This window comes from Salvelinus namaycush, chromosome 2 (assembly GCF_016432855.1).
Source record: "Salvelinus namaycush isolate Seneca chromosome 2, SaNama_1.0, whole genome shotgun sequence".
NCBI lineage: Eukaryota > Metazoa > Chordata > Actinopteri > Salmoniformes > Salmonidae > Salvelinus > Salvelinus namaycush.
This window is the reverse complement of record NC_052308.1, coordinates 72,438,028-72,457,696: the sequence shown is the minus strand read 5'-3', so window position 1 is coordinate 72,457,696 and position 19,669 is coordinate 72,438,028. Positions and strand designations below refer to the sequence as shown.

Below are 19,669 nucleotides of genomic sequence, written 5' to 3'. Positions count from 1 at the left end.
TTATTCTTTCCCCTACCTTGGAAATCTGCAGTTGTTACAATGATCCGCAAACCTGGCAAAGACCCATACAACGTCACAAGTTATAGACCAATCAGACTCCTCCAGTCATGTCGGGAAGCTGTTTGAGAGAGTACTCACCCAAAGAACTAAGCGGCCACACTGAGGAAATGGGCCTCCTTGGAATCCACCAAGCTGGCTTCAGGAAAACAGATCAACCACCGATAACATTCTAGACTGTCAGAGGACATCCTTCGGAACTTCAAGAAAAAAAGAACTTACCCTGGCAGTTTTCTTTGATTAGAGAAAGCATTTGACAAGATGTGGCACAATGGACTGTGTTACCGGCTTGCAGACTCCAATCTCAAGCTACCGCTCTCCATCAGAAACATCATCACAGCTTTCTCCACAACCGTACAAATTAAAGTGAAGGTCTCCACAGCAATATCCTCACCTTTCACCCCTGAAGCGGGTGTCCCACAGGGGGCAGTTCTAAGCCCGCTACTTTTTTCTACTCTACATATCAGATATTTTACTACCCTCCACCCACCATAGTCAAGTCTCACAGTTTGCCGATGACCTCTGCTACTGGACCAGCTCCAAATGTCCTCAACTCGCAGCAAAAAAACTCCAGAAGCCTATTGAAATGATCGAGACGTGTGTCTAACATGTGGCAATAAATTGAACCCACAAAAAACCCAATTTGTCCTCTTCACCAAGAAGCACCAGCAAAAAGACCAGGAAACCCATAGATCTCAAACTCTACGGTGAAACAATAAAAGTAGAAAAAGAAGCAAAATCCTTGGAGTCACCTTCCAGAAGAACATGACCTGGACACCCATATAGCGAACATAGAGAGAGAGGGAGAAAAAGACTAAACCACCTAAAAACGCTGTGCGGAAGAAAATATGGAGCCTCACCTCAGACAGTGCTGAAGTCTACATCACTACATCCGATCCCTCTTTGAATACGCCCTACCAGCCTGGATAACAGCTTCACCGCAGCAGATGAATCGGCTACAGATAGTCCAAAACATGGCAAAAAAATGGCTTACAGACTACCAAGATACATCAGCAATCACTACGCTAACAGCATATCTGGACTGACATCAATCAACAACAGACAGACAATCATGGTCAGAAGTTCATCAACAGAGCCACTCACAACCCATCATTGAAGGAAGCCGTGGGACAGGCCAAATGGACCACAGATACACCCATGTCCATAATGCTGAAACTGACCTAGAAGAAGGGAAAAAGAAAAGAAAACAAAAAACAATAAACAGAAAATACAAACAAAAAAAAATACAAAAATACAAAATTCTCAAAAAATATAATCAATCGTGTGTGTATGAAAATGTGTAGATATATGTGAATGCACTCCTTAGCGCCCCCACCCCTCTCCCCCTGCACAGTTGTGAGCTATACTTTTAAGGAAGTTTTTATCTTTTTATTTTAAATTTTTATTTTTTCTATTTTTTATTCTCTATTTTTTCAAGCCGGGAAAAGAAATGGGCGAAACTAATCGACACCCATTCGTAACAATCTTAGGGCATTTAGCCCGGGGGATGCCTTGCTTGACCATACCCTCCTTCCCTGCTCCTGGCCTGCCCTGCCTCTTCCACCAATCCAATTGTTTCTTATGGACAGAAAAGAGCAGAAGCTCTGAGCTGTCCCATCAGGTCCATTGTCTACTAGGTCTGACTCCTGGTCGAATGGCACAGTTATTAGTCATGTGTTAAATCTTGCCCACCAGTCTATGACTGTGTTGGGCAGAGGGATTAGGGATATAGTTCTGTAATGGGTATTACAGTACTATTAGACCAATCTGTATAATCAATAGAGTTGAGTTCATCTATCTGTGGTGCAGTTAGTATGACTCATATTCTATTTGATCTGCTCACTAGTCATTGGTTTGCCTTTAGACTGAGTGAGCGATTAGATCAAGACACAGTACATGGTAATTTAGTGTGGTTCACTATAAATTGCAGTACAGTGGGATTTGGTCGCAGCCATGCTGAGCTGACCTTTTCTTAAGTGGGAAGTTTTTTGGCTCGTGCAGGGAGTACATTTTGGGAGCGTTTCGCTCCGCCTTAAACCACTAGGAGCAGAGCTCCCCTATGGGGCGGAGCTCCACGATGTATAGAACGATGTTACCGGAGTGTAACTCCAGTGCTTTATGAGTGGAGCGGAGCCCCATAGGGCTTAAGGCCCTGCCGACCCCCAGTCTCGCTGAAGATAATTTTTCGGGAGGCTGATTGAGGGAAGCGTCCCCTTATATAGGGACACCTGTACTCCTATTTGGCTGCAGTGCGTGCATCATTTTTTTCTCAGGCTATTCGTGCCTGAGCGCTAGCGGGGTAAACACTAGAGCAGAGCTCCCCTATGGGCTCGCTCCACTCATAGAACTGGAGTTACACTCCGGTAACTATCGTTTTTCGTAGCTACGTTAGTTGACCAATTTTGCCAACTCTTTGCCCTATGTCATTACTGCTAGTGTATTTTCCCCTCCTTTGTAAAACCTTTTGACTCTAGACATACATACATCACTCTCTTTAGCAGATCATATCGCAGCTACAATTACGCAAAGTAACACGTGCAATACGTCGCTTTCTTTCGATGTTAAGAACCAGCGCTTATTTGCACTCACGGCCGGCTGTGATACAGCCTGGAATCGAACCACGGTCTGTACGTCGACAACATACATGGTGGGAAATGGAACAATTGTGCTTTTTGACGAAAATATGAGGTGGCTCTTAAAAGAGCCTTTGGGGGATTTTGGAGATCAGGTCATCGTTTAAGCGCCGCTCTCTGCGAAATACGACGGGCCAGCTGGATGTCCTTGGGCATGATGGTCACCCTCTTGGCGTGGATGCGCACAGGTTGGTTGTCCCTCGAACAGGCCGACCAGGTAAGCCTCGCTAGCCTCCTGCAGGGCCATCACGGCGGAACTCTGGAAGCGCAGGTCGGTCTTGAAGTCCTGGCAATTTCTCTCACCAGGCGCTGGAAGGGCAGTTGTGGCTTACGGACAGCAGCTCAGTGGACTTCTGGTACGACGATCTCTCGCAGAGCCACGGTGCCGGCCTGTAACGGTGAGGTTTCTTCACGCCGCGCGTGGCCGGGCGTCTCTTGCGCGCAGCCTTGGTGGCGAGCTGCTCTTCCTGGGTGCTTTACACCGGTGGATTTGCGAGCGGTTTGCTTGGTTCTGGCCATGGCGCTAGCTATTCCTTCTTTCACAGTCGGAGTATAGCCTCCAAATGCCTATGTGAAGTTTATAAAGCCGCAGCGGGTCTGCTGATTGGACACCTTCTACGCACCACTCTGATTGGCCCGTTGCGGAGGCCTCCTCCGGCGCCCATGTGACGGGAGGCTGGGCTCTCCCTGCCGCCCCAAAATGCAACCCCCACCCTCGCGCGCTGGCTCTTTTGTTAGGGCCGACACTTTACGCGCGTTAATATATAATAGTCACCGTGCAAACTTAGTCGCCTAGTAGGTGTTATTGTTCATTCAACGCCTCATGTGGGCACTTGATACGGTGCCGTGTATGTGGCATATAAAAGGACACTTTGCGCTTTTGCTGAGCTAGGTGGTTGGCTCTTAAAAGAGCTTTGGGGTTTGAGAGTCAAGTGGCAGCCGCAGTAGCGATTTTACTTGGCTTTGACGGCCTTCTCAGTCTTCTTGGGGAGCAGCACTGGGATGTTGGGGTAGCACACCACCCTGAGCGATGGTCACGCCGCAAGCAGTTTGTTCAGCTCCTCGTCGTTACGGACGACAGCCTAGCAGGTGACGGGGATGATACGGGTCTTCTTGTTGTCACGGGCAGCGTTGCCGGGCCAACTCCAGGATCTCAGCAGTCGGTTACTCGAGCACTGCGGCCAGGTACACTGGTGCGCCAGGCCCACACGCTCGGCGTAGTTGCCTTGCGCAGCAGCCTGTGCACACGGCCCACGGGGAAACTGGAGTCCGGCACCGGGATGAACGTGTCTTTGCCTTGCCCTGGCCTTGCCTCCGGTTTTGCCTCCTCTTCGCCTCATATTGCTAGCTTTTAGGATGTCACAGAAAGTCTGAATGAGCCGCTGGCCACCCGAGAGCCATATTTATACCTCGCCACAAGAGGCACCGATTGGCCACCGGCCGGGTGTGGCCTATTCCAATTGGAGTGAGGGACAGACAGACAGTCAGCCCTAAGCCCGCCCTCACCCACCCCCGCAGGCAGCTGAGTGAGAGGGCTAGGCTACTCTGTTTCCCTCCGAATTTTGTGACAAATCAAATCAGTCAAATCATCCAAATGGGAAACACACTTACGCTATAGTATTAACATGGGTCGCATGATGATTAACACATCACAGCAGCCTGCCTCCTCTCCAATTTGAATTATTAATGGCAATTCTAAAACTTCACAACATTGGCTGGTGCTGCACTCTTGAGTGACAATTGTACGCCATTTTGCCACTGCGATTATTATTATTGTTATTATATACCTCTCCCTATCTCTCTCTCCGGGCAGCACACACCCAGAGTGGGAAAATGTGGTGCGTAAAAGTAGCCTGGTGTGCTTTGTCATTTCGTTTCTTTTGCACGACAGCTACAACATGGAATGACATGCGCTTTTATGGAAGAGGTGGGTGGCTCTTAAAAGAGCCTTTTGTTGTGTACAAACATGTGTCGAGTCGAACACCGTTTGGAATAGGTTTACTTCTTCTTGGGGCTGCCTTCCTGGCCTTGGCTGCCTTGGGCTTGGCGGCTTTGGGCTTCGCTGCCTTGGTAGCCTTTTTGGGGCTCTTGGCCGCCTTCTTGGCCGCCGCGGCGGGCTTCTTCACTTTCTTTGGGCTCTTGGCGACCTTTTTGGGTGTAGCGGGCTTCTTGGCCTTCTTGGGGGACTTCTTTGCGGCGACGGCCTTCTTGGCTGCTACCTTCTTGGGCTTCTTCGCCGCGGCGGGCTTCTTGGCGGCCACCTTCTTTGCTTTGGGGGCTGCGGCTTTCTTGGCGGGCTTCTTTGCCTCGACGGCTTTCTTGTTGAGCTTGAAGGAGCCGGAGGCACCTGTGCCCTTTGGTCTGGACCAGGGTGCCCTTGGTGACGAGGCTCTTGACGGCGATCTTGACGCGGGAGTTGTTCTTCTCCACATCGTAGCCACACTGCAGCCAGACTCTTCTTGAGCGCGGCCAGGGACAACGCCGCTCCTCTCCTTGGAGGCGGACACCGCCTTTGACGATGAGCTCGCCTACGCTGGGTCCCGCTTTCTTGGCCTTGGCCGCTGCCTTTTCTTCTTGGGTGCCTTGGCCGGCGCGGCGGCGGCGGGTGCTGGTGCGACTTCTGCCATGGTCCGGTAAACACACACACTTACTGAACACTACGGTAGTCTGTGAGGAGGAGTACTTTGCTGTAGACGCGCTCTGCGCTATTGAAGCTCCACACCGTGCAGGGGGCTGGCCTTAAACGCGACATGAGAACCATGTGTGTAGACTCAAGCCACCCAGCTCGACTTCTCCCGGCTGGCCAAATGCTCTTCACTTGTGTGTTTCTGGTGCCAATATCGGTCCAAAAGTCACCGGACGGAGCCGTGTTTTTGGCCCAAAAGCGAACGGCCCAGCGAGCAGACTTGTCTCCGTTCAGAATAAAGTCATGTGGGCTGCAGAAGCCCCGTGCATTTTGTTGCGACTCGCTCAAACCTCACCGTTCGACTGTCGGCTGGAGCTGCGCGCACTGCTTTTCCTGTGCTATTTGTCTCCTAAATGGCCTAAAGTGCATCCGATTGCGAGCACCATTGATTGTGTAATGAGCCGAGATGTCTGGCAAGGGAATCAGATGGTTTGGCGTCCCCTGATGTGGTCCTTGGTGTTTTAAAGGAGAGCTCTTTTGAGGACCTTAAAACACATGCACTTGTGAGGCCTGGCCGAGACTAGTGTTGTACTCCACTTTCAACTTGTATTCGTCATGTGTCCAGGACGCACACGATATACACTGCTTACTTGCCTGTGTGTGTGTGATGTTGTATTAGTGCTTTTGTTGGATTTGGAGCCCCCTATTTGGACACAGTGTGTGTGTGTGTGTTTCCTGTGTCTTTTTTTGCCGATAGGTAGGCAGATAGGTAGTCTCTCTCTCTCTCTCTCTCTCTCTCTCTCTCTACTAATCAATGTATCAATGCTTGACTCCGCAGCGTGACTCGACTGGTGCCGGTCTTTGTGTCTGTGGGTCTTGGTGTCTGGCCGGCGCTATGGAGGCTGGCGCCCCATGTGGGCCTGATATAGGGCTAGAGAGTAGAGTGTCTCTCTCTCTCTCTCCTCTCTCTCTGTAGCTAGTGCATGCATGCGAGTGAGTGGAACAGGGCTGTATAGATCAATATTTGTAGTGTCCCCCCCCCCCCCACTCTAGTCTTGGAGCACTAGTGGAATCCCACTCCCTTTGTCTACTGGCATGTGCACAATCATCATCTTTTTCATTCTAGTTCCACTTAACAAAAATATTTTCTTGCATAGACTTATTCCACATAACAACTTTTTTTTACCTCTAACCGTTAAGCATGTTGCAGACAAATAAAAACACAGCCTAGCTACACATTCATTTGTGATGGATTGCCTTTTTCACTGACTGGGTGGGTGGCTCTTAAAAGAGCCTTTGGGTTAGTACAGCACTCCAAATGGGCTGTTTACTTGGAGCTGGTGTATTTGGTCACGGCCTTGGTGCCCCTCGGACACCGCGTGCTTGGCCAGCTCTCCGGGGAGCAGCAGGCGCACCGCGGTCTGGATCTCCCTGGAGGTGATGGTGGAACGCTTGTTGTAGTGGGCCAGGCGAGAGGACTCTCCGGCGATACGCTCGAAGATGTCGTCTTCACGAACGAGTTCATGATTCCCATGGCCTTGGAGGAGATGCGGTGTCGGGGTGGACCTGCTTCAGCACTTTGTACACGTAAATTGCGTAGCTCTCCTTCCTCGACTTTCGGCCGCTTCTTGCCGCCTTTCCCTGCGGTCTTGGTGACGGCTTTCTTGGAGCCCTTCTTGGGCGCGGACTTTGCTGGCTCGGGCATGATGCTGATGCTTCGAATGAGGGGCTGGACTGCGCTTTCCCCTCTTATGAAGAGGAAGCAAGCAAATTCAGCGGCCGTGGACACACCCCTGCTTTCTCATAGGCGCCCCTGCTTTCATTTGCCCAGTGGAGCCGAGCGCGCATAATAGCCTTCCACTCAGAGGCTGCCTTGCCTAAACAAAGACCTGTGCGCCCTACCTCCCCCAATTCATAGCCTATGCTTTTTATCTGGTGGGAAAATGTGTGTTTCAAAAGGGAGGGTGGGGGGGAGTAAATGCATATCCTCACAACCTTTGCACCCCCTTTTTGGACTTAGTAGAGCTTTCCCAGCCACTGTCGGCTTTAGGTTCTGAATCTGTCCATCTGCCCCTGAACAGGCAGTTAACCCACTGTTTCCTATGCCGTCATTTAAAATAAGATTATGTTCTTAACTGACTCCCTAGTTAAATAAAGGTCAATAAATTAAAGGTGTGGTGCCGTCGAAATACGACTGTTTCTACGCTGTCACAATTGCTTGCGCCAAGCCTGCACTGAACATAAGAGTCCTGTCATCAACACTCCCTGTCCACTCGAGTGGCTCATGGTTTCCTATAACTATGGAATGGGCCTTTTGAAGCGGATGTGGGGCTCTTAAAAGAGCCTTTGGGTTCAAGTCGGGATGTAGACGTTCAGAAGACAGTGTGTTTAACCGCCGAAACCGTACAGGGTGCGTCCCTGGCGTTTCAGAGCGTTAGACACGTCCATGCGGTTACGGTCTTCCTCTTGGCGTGCTCGGTGTAGGTGACGGCGTCACGGATCACGTTCTCCAGGAACACCTTCAGGACACCGCGGGTCTCCTCGTAGATCAGCCGGAGATACGCTTCACGCCGCCACGGCGAGCCAGACGGCGGATAGCGGGCTGGTGATTCCCTGGATGTTATCGCGGAGAACCTTGCGATGACGCTTAGCGCCTCCCTTTCCGAGTCCCTTGCCGCCTTTGCCTCTTCCAGACATGATGTGTTCGCTAGTGAGTTCAGTGAATAAGTGACGTCCGCGGTACGTGGTGTGCTGTTATTATCTGCAGTTGGTGGACCTGATTGAAGCCAGTGGCACAGAAAGCGCGCGCTTTTGCCTGGCCTCTGTTGCAAAGGGATCGGCGCTCGTTCTAGGGACGAGGGAGGAGCGATAGGGGTTCTGCCAGAAGAAATGAAAGCAAGTCAAACGGGTAATCGACTAGTACTCTATGTTCCACAGTAGTTGAATCAGCTGTGCCTCTCCAGGGCTACAACAAAAATGCCTACTCTACCCATGGAGTAGGAAAGCACTGATTTAGTAGGATTCAACCCACTGCAGTTTCTCCCCCCCCCAATAGAGACAGGCCTAAAGAAGTCAAATAGAGGTCCCAGTTAGAAAGGACAAACGAAGGTGACTCTTCCACACACGTAATAACAAGTACTAACACACCAAACCTTCATGCCATAATTGAAACACCGTCCAATCCAAACGGGGAACATATAGACCACGGGGAAACAAATACACATGGAATGCCATAATGCCAAAGGGGCTCATAATGTCACCTCATCGGTCATTTTGCTATTGAAGGCCATGTAATATAACATCAATCTTCTTTTTTCTTCCCTACACAGGATCCGGCCTGACGGTCAGGGAGCCAAGAGGACCCGAGGTGCCGATGGGAAGGGTGGTGATACCTCTGTAAGGTGAAACGGCAGTAAAACATTCCTCAGACACCACCCAAAACACACACACACACACACACACACACACACACACACATGAAGGGATAGTTTTCCTATTCATACAGAGGTGTGCAAATATTGTATTGTACTTGTGTTCACAACAATAACAAAGCGTGTTCTTATGGAATGAGTGGATCAGTTATAGGCCAGATAGCACTATGGCCGCCAGATGGCCTCAGATGTAGCGTCAATGAACGCCGCAAAAGGAGGGCCCGTCTCAACAGGTCATTTCAAAAGGACACGTACTGGCAATTGATCAATCGGTGCCGTTTTATTCACATCTCAAATGTCAATAGCTTTCATCTTACTACTTATTGTTGCCGTAATTGTCTCTTACTTGTACTTACTGGCTGCCGGGCCTCGGTTTAGTACATCGAGGAACAGAGGTTGCCTTTTAGGAGAAGGACTGACAAGCTTTCAAATAGGGGATACAGCTAGTGTCACAAAGTCACTTTGTCATAGCAGGTTAGGAGAAACAGGGTCGTTATTTTTATTTTTTTTTAACCTTTATTAACCAGGAAGGCCTCGTAGATATTAAAATCTTTTTTTTCAAGAGCGTCCTGGCCAAGTTAGGCAGCACCGAGTCATTACAAAAATTACAGACAGACAACATGAAAAACTACAAGTCATCTAGAAAAACATTGAATTCACAAGAGTATAACAAAATCAAAAACAGCAGGTCAGGGAATCAGCCTCAAAATCCTTCATCGGTGATTGAAAACACCAATCGGACAAGTTCTTCCAGTTGAAAAGGATTTTGTAAGCTGTTCCAAGACGATGGCGCAGAGTACACAAAAGACCTTATACCAAATTCGGTTCAGACATTTGGAACAGTTAGCAGGATAAAGTCAGCCAACGAAGAGAGTGCCCACACATTTCTGAACAATACAAAGGTAGTAAAGCCAAAATGACTTTGTCAATAAAAGTATAAGAAGGCCAGCCAACCCTGGTATACAAAGTGCAGTGGGGCGTAAGGGTTTTTGCGTTTAAAATACATGTAAAGTGCCATGGTAAAGACTGTCAATTGATCTCAAACACTGAGCGGAAGCATTCGTATATCAAATATCCCCATAGTCTAGTAAAGGCTAAATGTAGCTTAGAGAAGGGTTAGGCTTACCCTAAATGTCACTTCCCGTCGTACTTGTACTCCGTGTACGCACGACCGACTTACAAGTCATCGCACAGAGAGCACACGCACTGTCTGGAAGACCGCACCGGACTGAATTGGAATCCCTCAACGGCACACTAACTGCATTCCGCTTTATGATGTCACAGTCAGCCCTCGGAACACGGTCCTCAACATTCTCAAACACCTTGGATACCGAAGCCAAACATTCTCCATTCACTCACATTCACAATTCAACCAGGGAGAAGGCTGCCAGGAATTGGATGCTGAAAAAAGCTCACCTACAGAGCAACATCATAGGACTGGGAGTGAACCGTACTCTGTCCGCGGACATGCTCGGCCCTTGTGTTCAACAGCAGGTTAGACTGTCCCTTGTTCCCTTCAACTGCTTGCATTTCCCTATTATCAACAGTGCAGATACTTCACATGTAGAGTACAACTACAAATAACACAGGGCCTGTTACCACACCCTATAGCTAGGAGTTTCACTTGGACACGCAGTGACATCGGTAGTAAGTCAGGGGTAAGTGTGTAGTAAGTGTGAGGGGAACGGCACCTCCGTACCTTCAGGCTCTGATCAGGCCCTACACCCAAACAGGGCACTGCGTTCATCCACCTCTGGCCTGCTCGCCTCCCTACCTCTGAGGAAGTACAGTTCCCGCTCAGCCCAGTCAAAACTGTTCGCTGCTCTGGCACCCCAATGGTGGAACAAACTCCCTCACGACGCCAGGTCAGCGGAGTCAATCACCACCTTCCGGAGACACCTGAAACCCCACCTCTTTAAGGAATACCTAGGATAGGATAAAGTAATCCTCCTAACCCCACCCCTCCCCCTTAAAAGAGTTAGATGCACTATTGTAAAGTGGTTGTTCCACTGGATTTCATAAGGTGAATGCACCAATTTGTAAGTCGTCTGGATAAGAGCGTCTGCTAAATGACTTAAATGTAAATGTAAATGTAAGTCGGCCGCAGCGTAACTGCGGGGACATCAAGGGGAAATGGAAGGGGGACACACACTGAGGAAAACTCCTACCGACATACAATCTATTGTAATTACCCTCGATCCAAATCTATTTGCCACATACACATGTTTAGCTCGTGTTTTGCGGGTGTACGGAAATGCTTGTGGTTACTAGCTCCAACAGCACAGTCACGTCAAACAAGTAAGATCTAACCATGTCCCAGGATTCCACACAATAACCACAAATCTAAGAAAAGGGATGGATGACAATACATCAACTCTGGAAGAGCAATGTCACACCGGCATAGACTAACATACCTAACGATAGAATACTGTATATCCGTATGACACGAGCTCCGCATGATGCAAGTGACTGGTGTTCCATGTGATCAAGTGCCCAGTGATTTGTAACACAAACACACACACTCACCACGTTGCAAGACAGGAAGTGGAAGACATGATTCAGGCGAGATGCAATGTTGACACCCTATCTTCATTTAGGAGCTCAAAGGAATAGGTCAACACATATAGATAGGGAGGCATTGACCAGAAGTCATGTTTGCCAACAACTGCCTTAATTCATTCAGTCTGCTCATCATTCAGCCACATAGAGAAGGATCTTTGCACCACCTGCTGGATCAGAATGCTACTGACAATGCACACAGAAAGAGCATTTACTCAACTGATGTAATTTCGCACAAGTATGTGGTCCAAATAACCATAACTACAACAGATCATCAATAGGCAGAGGTTCTAAAAGTTTCCAAAAGTTCAAACACATGTTCATGTAGAGTACCTCCAAATATAGATTGGAAGATATTAAATAGAACATGTTCTCCTAGGTCACGTGAGCATTGCATTGTGGAAAACAATGACTTTAGAAGAGCGTGTCTTGAAATGTGAAGCGTGTATTTGGAGATCAATCACAGAATAGGTTAGGTGAAAAAGTAACCGTACGTCACTATGACTTCATTTGACTGCTCTTAAATCATATTCACTTGCACATTTTCTGCTGCTTTGTCTCCTGCAGATTTGGAACACAACGTCATGTGGATGTATGTTTCTCAACTGTCAAAGGAGGGTAAGTTACATAGTACCGCTTTATTAAAAACAGATTGCTACTTTTCTCTCTAGCCTAGTGCACTCTTTATCTGTAGGCAGCTGCAAAAAAAGGTCCACGTGCCATTATATCATATAGCCTATAGGTCAACTTTTTCTCCAGGACTACGTCTTACACCAATGCACCCCGACAAAGGTTTTGTTGCAGTGACCAGGGAAAGAACGTGGCCGGAATCAACTGGATGATTCTGTGACCAATTACAGGAGGGGGTCTGTTGGATGAGGGGTGTACTGAACTGTGCCTATAGCATGTCACACATCCCTCCAACGGGAAATTGGCCTTGGCAAATGGCCAGAGGCGCTGTCCTTTCCAGCACCACGGAGCTCCGCTATTACCTGTGTGGTGAGTGAAGATGCAGCAGAGGCGCGCTGTCTGTCCATTCAAACGTGTTGAATACAGCAACGCATGCGCAGAGATTTCCTGTTTGCTTTCTGATTTTGCCCAAAGGTTCGCCTCCACTTTTAGCCTGTGCCATTCGTCTGACTATAGTACATTATCCCTTTGCATTCAACGGGTTATGTCGTTTTACCACCTCTTTTGATCTACGTTATTTGTATTCGCCGGGTGCTTTATAGGCCCATCACTTTAGCTGTGTGAATTCTGCATTTAACTGGCAGCCTGTATTTAGGGCCTTTACTGGGTCTTATCATTTGGTGAAGCTGTCAAGGGGTTTCGATTCCTGAGCAAATCTTCTTTCGCCTAGGTGATTTAGCTACACTGTAAAAAAAGGATGTGGCAGCCTAGTAGATAGTGGCAGCCAACAAACACAAAAACCAACTAACAAATACAGTCATTCAAGTACGGTCTACATCGGTGCACTCAAAAGAACACACGAAGACTAAATCTCACTTCAGAAGTCGACTTCTAATCTATGCATATGATCATCGAATATTATGCACTTCTGAGGCATTTACTTCCTTATCAAGTCTATGCAGCAATGCAGCGCTGGTGATTGCAATTCTGTAATTGGTCAATTAATAATAGGACTAATCATTGCAGCTGCTTGTGTCCTGTTTCGTAACAGCTGTTTTGCAAGCCCTTGATGATTACATCTTTTCATTCCTGCTGTCCCGATAGCTTTTCTCTCAATTAACAAAGGAGGAACAATGGGTACGTAATAGGATTAGTCAGAGATATCATTTTTTGCCTCAATACCTTGGTCAGTCGCATGAGTTATGGGGTGCACATGTTTTCGATTTTTTTGAAATGGGGATTTTCACTAAGTCATTGACACACTCTAGCATGTTACATTCCAACAGCTATTGGATTCGAAAAAGTACCACTTGGGGACCCGAGGACCGAGTTTGGGAAACGCTGGCCTGAAGATCAAATACCACTACGATGTGCTCACAAGTTGGCAGTAGCCGCGTTTAACCACTAGATGGCCTCCGTGCTCCACGGTAAAGTTTTCCCCTCTGCACGAGTCTCAGCAGCACTGCAATATGGGACTTTCAAAGTCTGCTGGCATGCTATGTTGTTCTTAGCTACGTAGTGACCATTTTTGCGACTCTTTGCCCTATGACATTACTATCACTCATTACTGCAGGTGTATTTTCCCCTCCTTTGTAAAAACCTTTCACTCTTCTACTCTAGGCATACATACATACATGTGGTCACATCACTCTCTCTTTAGCAGATCATATCGCAGCTACAATTACGCAAAGGCAAACGTGCAATACGTCGCTTTTCTTTCGATGTCACCTTTATTTAACTAGTCACGTCAGTTAAGAACCAACTCTTATTTGCAATCACGGCCGGTTGTGATACAGCCTGGAATCGAACCACGGTCTGTAGTGACTCGAGAGCAGGGAACGCGACGTGTTAGTCAACAACATACATGGTGGGAAATGGAACAAGTGGGCCTTTTTGACGGAAATATGGAGGTCTTTGGGGGATTTTGGAGATCAGGTCATCGTTTATGCGCATGTCTTGAAATGTGAAGCGTGTATTTGTAGATGAATCACAGAATAGGTTAGGTGAAAAAGTAACTGTACGTCACATTTGACTGCTCTTAAATCATATTCACTTGCACATTTTCTGCTGCTTTGTCTCCTGCAGATATGGAACACAACGTTATGTGAATGTATGTTTCTCAAGTGTCAAATGAGGGAAAAAACGTGGCCGATTCTGTCACCAATGTTGGATGAGGGCTGTACTGAACTGTGCCTATAGCATGTCACAAATCACTCCAACGGGAAATAGGCCTTGGCAAATGTCCTTTTCAGCACCACGGAGCTCCGCTATTACCTGTCTCGTGAGTGCTGGATACAGCAACGCATGCGCAGAGATGTCCTGTCTGCTTCCTGATTTGGCCAAAGGTTCGCCTCCACTTTTTGCTTGTGCCATGCGTCTGACTATAGTAGATTATCCCTTTGGATTGATGCCTTTGCATTCAACGGGTAATGTCGTTTTCCCACCTCTTTTGACCTGCGTTCTTTTGTATTCGCCGGGTGCTTTATAGGCCTATCACTTTAGCTGTGTGATTTCGGCATTTAACTGTATTTAGGGCCTTTACTGGGTCTTCTTATCATTTGTTTCGATTCCGGAGCAAATCTTCTTGCGCGTAGGTGATTTTGCTACACTGTAAAAAAAAAAAAAAGGATGTGTCAGGCCAACAACCACAAAAACCAACTAACAAATAGACTCATTCAAGTATGCTCTACATCGGTGCACTCAACATTGACATACATTCGAAACAAAGCACACATGAAGACTACATCTCACTTCAGAAGTCGACTTCTAATCTATGCACTTCTGAGCCATTTACTTCCTTATGAAGTCTATGCAGCACTGGTGATTGCAATTATGGAATTGGTCAACTAATAATAGGACTAATCATTGCAGCTGCTTGTGTCCTGTTTCGTAACAGCTGTTTTGCAAGCCCTTGATGATTACATCTTTTCATTCCTGCTGTCCCGATAGCTTTTCTCTCAAGGGATCACTGATGTAGTCTAAAGGAGGAACAATGGGTATGTAATAGGATTAGTCAGAGATATCATTGTTGGGTCAATACCTTAGTCAGTCGCATGGATTATGGGGTGCACATGTTTTTGTGTTTATTTTCAACGGTCACATGGCACAGCAAAGAGGGAATGGGGTTTTTCACTAAGTCATTGACACACTCTAGCATGTTACATTCCAACAGCTATTGGATTCGAAAAAGTACCACTTGGGGACCCGAGGACCGAGTTTGGGAAACGCTGGCCTGAAGATCAAATACCACTACGATGTTGGCACTTGCCGCGTTTAACCACTAGATGGCCTCCGTGCTCCACGGTAAAGTTTTCCCCTCTGCACGAGTCTCTCAGTAGCACTGCAATACGGGACTTATATCAAAGTCTGGTGGCATGCTAATGTTTTTCGTAGCTACGTAGTGACCAATTTTGCCACTCTTTGCCCTATGTCATTACTGCTAGTGTATTTTCCCCTCCTTTGTAAAACCTTTTGATTCTAGGCATACATACATACATCACTCTCTGTTTAGCAGATCATATCGCAGCTACAATTACGCAAAGTAACACGTGCAATACGTCGCTTTTCTTTCGATGTTAAGAACCAGCGCTTATTTGCACTCACGGCCGGCTGTGATACAGCCTGGAATCGAACCACGGTCTGTACGTCGACAACATACATGGTGGGAAAATTGAACAATTGTGCCTTTTTGACGAAAATATGGAGGTGGCTCTTAAAAGAGCCTTTGGGGGATTTTGGAGATCAGGTCATCGTTTAAGCGCGCTCTCCGCGAATACGACGGGCCAGCTGGATGTCCTTGGGCATGATGGTCACCCTCTTGGCGTGGATGGCGCACAGGTTGGTGTCCTCGAACAGGCCGACCAGGTAAGCCTCGCTAGCCTCCTGCAGGGCCATCACGGCGGAACTCTGGAAGCGCAGGTCGGTCTTGAAGTCCTGGGCAATTTCTCTCACCAGGCGCTGGAAGGGCAGTTTACGGATCAGCAGCTCAGTGGACTTCTGGTAACGACGGATCTCTCGCAGAGCCACGGTGCCGGGCCTGTAACGGTGAGGCTTCTTCACGCCGCCGGTGGCCGGGGCGCTCTTGCCGGTGGCCGGGGCGCTCTTGCGCGCAGCCTTGGTGGCGAGCTGCTTCCTGGGTGCTTTACCACCGGTGGATTTGCGAGCGGTTTGCTTGGTTCTGGCCATGGCGCTAGCTAGATTCCTTCTTTCACAGTATAGTACTTTCGGAGTATAGCCTCCAAATGCCTATGTGAAGTTTATAAAGCCGGCAGCGGCGTCTGCTGATTGGACACCTTCTACGCACCACTCTGATTGGCCCGTTGCGGAGGCCGCCTCCGGCGCCCATTGGACGGGAGGCTGGGCCTCTCCCTGCCGCCCCAAAATGCAACCCCCACCCTCGCGCGCTTGGCTCTTTTGTTAGGGCCGACACTTTACGCGCGTTAATATTACGCGCATTAATATCATAGTCACCGTGCAAACTTGAGTCGCCTAGTAGGTGTTATTGTTCATTCAACGCCTCATGTGGGCACTTGATACGGTGCCGTGTATGTGGCATATAAAAGGACACTTTGCGCTTTTGCTGAGCTAGGTGGTTGGCTCTTAAAAGAGCCTTTGGGGGTTGAGTAGTCAAGTGGCAGCCGCAGTAGCGATTTTACTTGGCTTTGACGGCCTTCTCAGTCTTCTTGGGGAGCAGCACTGCCTGGATGTTGGGTAGCACACCACCCTGAGCGATGGTCACGCCGCCAAGCAGTTTGTTCAGCTCCTCGTCGTTACGGACGGCCAGCTGCAGGTGACGGGGGATGATACGGGTCTTCTTGTTGTCACGGGCAGCGTTGCCGGCCAACTCCAGGATCTCAGCAGTCAGGTACTCGAGCACTGCGGCCAGGTACACTGGTGCGCCAGCGCCCACACGCTCGGCGTAGTTGCCTTTGCGCAGCAGCCTGTGCACACGGCCCACGGGGAACTGGAGTCCGGCACGGGATGAACGTGTCTTTGCCTTCGCCCTGGCCTTGCCTCCGGTTTTGCCTCTTCCGCTCATATTGCTAGCTTTTAGGATGTCACAGAAAGTCTGAATGAGCCGCTAGCCACCTCGAGAGCCTTATTTATACCTCGCCACAAGAGGCACCGATTGGCCACCGGGCCGGTGTGGCCTTATCCAATTGGAGTGAGGGACACACAGACAGTCAGCCCTAAGCCCGCCCTCACCCACCCACCCGCAGGCAGCTGAGTGAGAAGGGCTAGGCTACTCTGTTTCCCTCCGAATTTGTGACAAATCAAATCGATAGTTACCGGAGTGTAACTCCAGTTCTATGAGTGGAGCGGAGCCCCATAGGGGAGCTCTGCTCCTAGTGGTTTACCCCGCTGCCTAGGCAGCGAATAGCCTGAGAAAAAAAATGATGCACGCACCTGCAGCCAATAGGAGTACAGGTGTCCCTATATAAGGGGACGCTTCCCCTCAATCAGCCTCCCGAAAAATTATCTTCAGCGAGATTGGGGGTCGGCAGGGCCTTAAGCCCTATGGGGCTCCGCTCCACTCATAGAACTGGAGTTACACTCCGGTAACTATCGTTCTACATCGTGGAGCTCCGCCCCATAGGGGAGCTCTGCTCCTAGTGGTTTAAGGCGGAGCGAAACGCTCCCAAAATGTACTCCCTGCCGAGCCAAAAAACTTCCCACTTAAGAAAAGGTCAGCTCAGCAATGGCTGCGACCAAATCCCACTGTACTGCAATTTATAGTGAACCACACTAAATTACCATGTACTGTGTCTTTGATCTAATCCGCTCACTCAGTCTAAAGGCAAAGCCAATGACTAGTGAGCAGATCATAGAATATGAGTCATACTAACTGCACCACAGATAGATGAACTCAACTCTATTGATATACAGATTGGTCTAATAGTACTGTAATACCCATTACAGAACTATATCCCTAATCCCTCTGCCCAACACAGTCATAGACTGGTGGGCAAGATTTAACACATGACTCAACTGTGCCATTCGGCCAGGAGTCATGTCCTGCAGTCCTTCTAATAAAGGAGAAAATACGGACCTGATGGAAACCCTGTCCATTAATCCAGTGTTTTCCCGCCTTAATTCTAGCCTTCACCTCAGCAAAACTGAGTACAGGCTGAACCAGTTTAGAAGACATGCTCACTGCTTCCTCAGTGTAACCCGCCACACTCAATGCATAGGCAGAGCCAATGATTCGTGGGCAGACGATAGAATTTAGGCCAACTATTCTGCCTCAGCAGATAGATGATGCCTCAATATTCTCTCAACTTTAGTGACCGGTCTAATAGTCAGGTAACACTAGGTTACAGTACTATTTCCCAGCACAATGACACACTGGTGGCAGTCTAGACATTCCCTGTTGTATTGACAGTGTCAAACAAAGGTCATGTTACACGTGTATGTCTCTCTCTCTTCTGTCAAAAAAGGAGCGGACCTAATGGGAACACATCTCATTATTCCTGCAACCTTTCTTAACTCAAGTTCTGCCCTCAACTACGCTGAGTACAGAACGAGCTAGAGAGTTAGACGACACGTCCAACAGGTAGAATCGGATAAAAGGAGACGGTGACGACCACGACGCCGCTGCACAAATATCCTCTACCCCGGTTCCTCTGAAAAGTGCCGTAGATGCCGCTACTCCACGAGTGGAGTGGGCTCTTACGCCATGAGGCATTGGTCGCCCTGCCGCCTCATAAGCCATCTCAATGCCTTCGCAAAGCCAATGAGATAGCCGCTGTTTTGAAAGTGGTCTACCCAGTGCGTTAGCACCGTGACACACAAACAACTGAGGTGATAACCTAATCATCGCCGTGCGCTGCACGTAGCACGCCAAGGCGCGCACCGGGCACAGGCGATGAAGTCTCTCCTCTCTCAGCTCCTCATGAGGAGGGGGGGAGAAAGCCCATAGCTCAACAGTCTGCGACCTGTATGAGCTCTTAATAACCTTCGGCGTGAATGCCGGGTTAGGACGTAACACCGCTCTGCTCAAGTCGCCGTTTATGGCAAGGCAGTCGGGTCTCGTCGAAAGAGCACACAAATCACTGACACGCTTGGCTGTAGTCAAGGCAAGCAACAGTGCCGTCTTCAGAGACAACATCTTGAGGGGAATTTGATTCAATGGTTCGAACGGCGTCTCACAGAGCGCCTCGAGTACCAACGTTAAATCCCACTGTGGTAGCGTGGCTCTAGCCACTGGCCTAAGCCGCCGCGTCCCCAATAGAAACCGTTTCACTAGAGGGTGACTGAAAACAGTGTCTCTGTCAAACCCCTCATGACAAGCTGAAATCGCTGCCGCGAACACCTTAATGGTGGCGGGTGAGCGCTGCTTGTCAAACATGAACTGTAGGAAAGAGAGCACACTCTCAACCTGACAGCACACGGGGTCCACATTCTCTGTGGCGCACCATTGTGAAAACATTTTCCATCTACTGGCATAAGTCCTGTATGTGGAACTGGCACGTGAGCCCTGTATGGTTCTGATTACCGAATCAGATAACCCACGGCGCTCTAACCTGTCCCTCTCAGGAGCCAGACCTTCAGTGGCTGGCCGATTAGAGGCAAATGCTCTATCATGCCTGCCGCCTGAGACATCGCGTCCTGTCGATGTGGAATTGGCCAAGATTGCGCAATCGACATTTGAATCATCTCCGCGTACCACGGAGCCCCTGGGCGGTCGGGGGCTATCAATATGATTGACAGCCCTCCTGTTCTCACACGGGCTA

General features: G+C 48.8%; 2 protein-coding genes and 4 pseudogenes across 2 annotated transcripts in view; all 6 read right to left on the bottom strand.

Moving 5' to 3' along the window:
- The window catches only part of LOC120023380 (voltage-dependent P/Q-type calcium channel subunit alpha-1A-like), a 134,733-nt gene extending 132,666 nt beyond the window's left edge, over nucleotides 1-2,067 (bottom strand). Inside the window, exon 1 of the mRNA XM_038967386.1 lies at nucleotides 2,024-2,067. Coding sequence (XP_038823314.1) covers nucleotides 2,024-2,067 — 44 coding nt within the window. The remainder of the gene's footprint in view (nucleotides 1-2,023) is intronic.
- A 719-nt stretch (nucleotides 2,068-2,786) lies between these two features.
- On the bottom strand, nucleotides 2,787-3,209 carry LOC120023369 (annotated as a pseudogene).
- Nucleotides 3,210-3,772: 563 nt separating this feature from the next.
- Nucleotides 3,773-5,374, bottom strand: LOC120023359 (annotated as a pseudogene).
- Nucleotides 5,375-6,643: 1,269 nt separating this feature from the next.
- LOC120018033 lies at nucleotides 6,644-7,021 on the bottom strand (annotated as a pseudogene).
- Nucleotides 7,022-7,704: 683 nt separating this feature from the next.
- LOC120017941 overlaps nucleotides 7,705-19,669 on the bottom strand; it is a 75,689-nt pseudogene continuing 63,724 nt past the window's right edge.
- On the bottom strand, nucleotides 16,570-16,974 carry LOC120018013 (histone H2A). Its single transcript, XM_038960969.1, has one exon. It carries the CDS (start codon nucleotides 16,972-16,974, stop codon nucleotides 16,588-16,590), a length of 387 nt encoding a protein of 128 aa, XP_038816897.1. The 3' UTR covers nucleotides 16,570-16,587.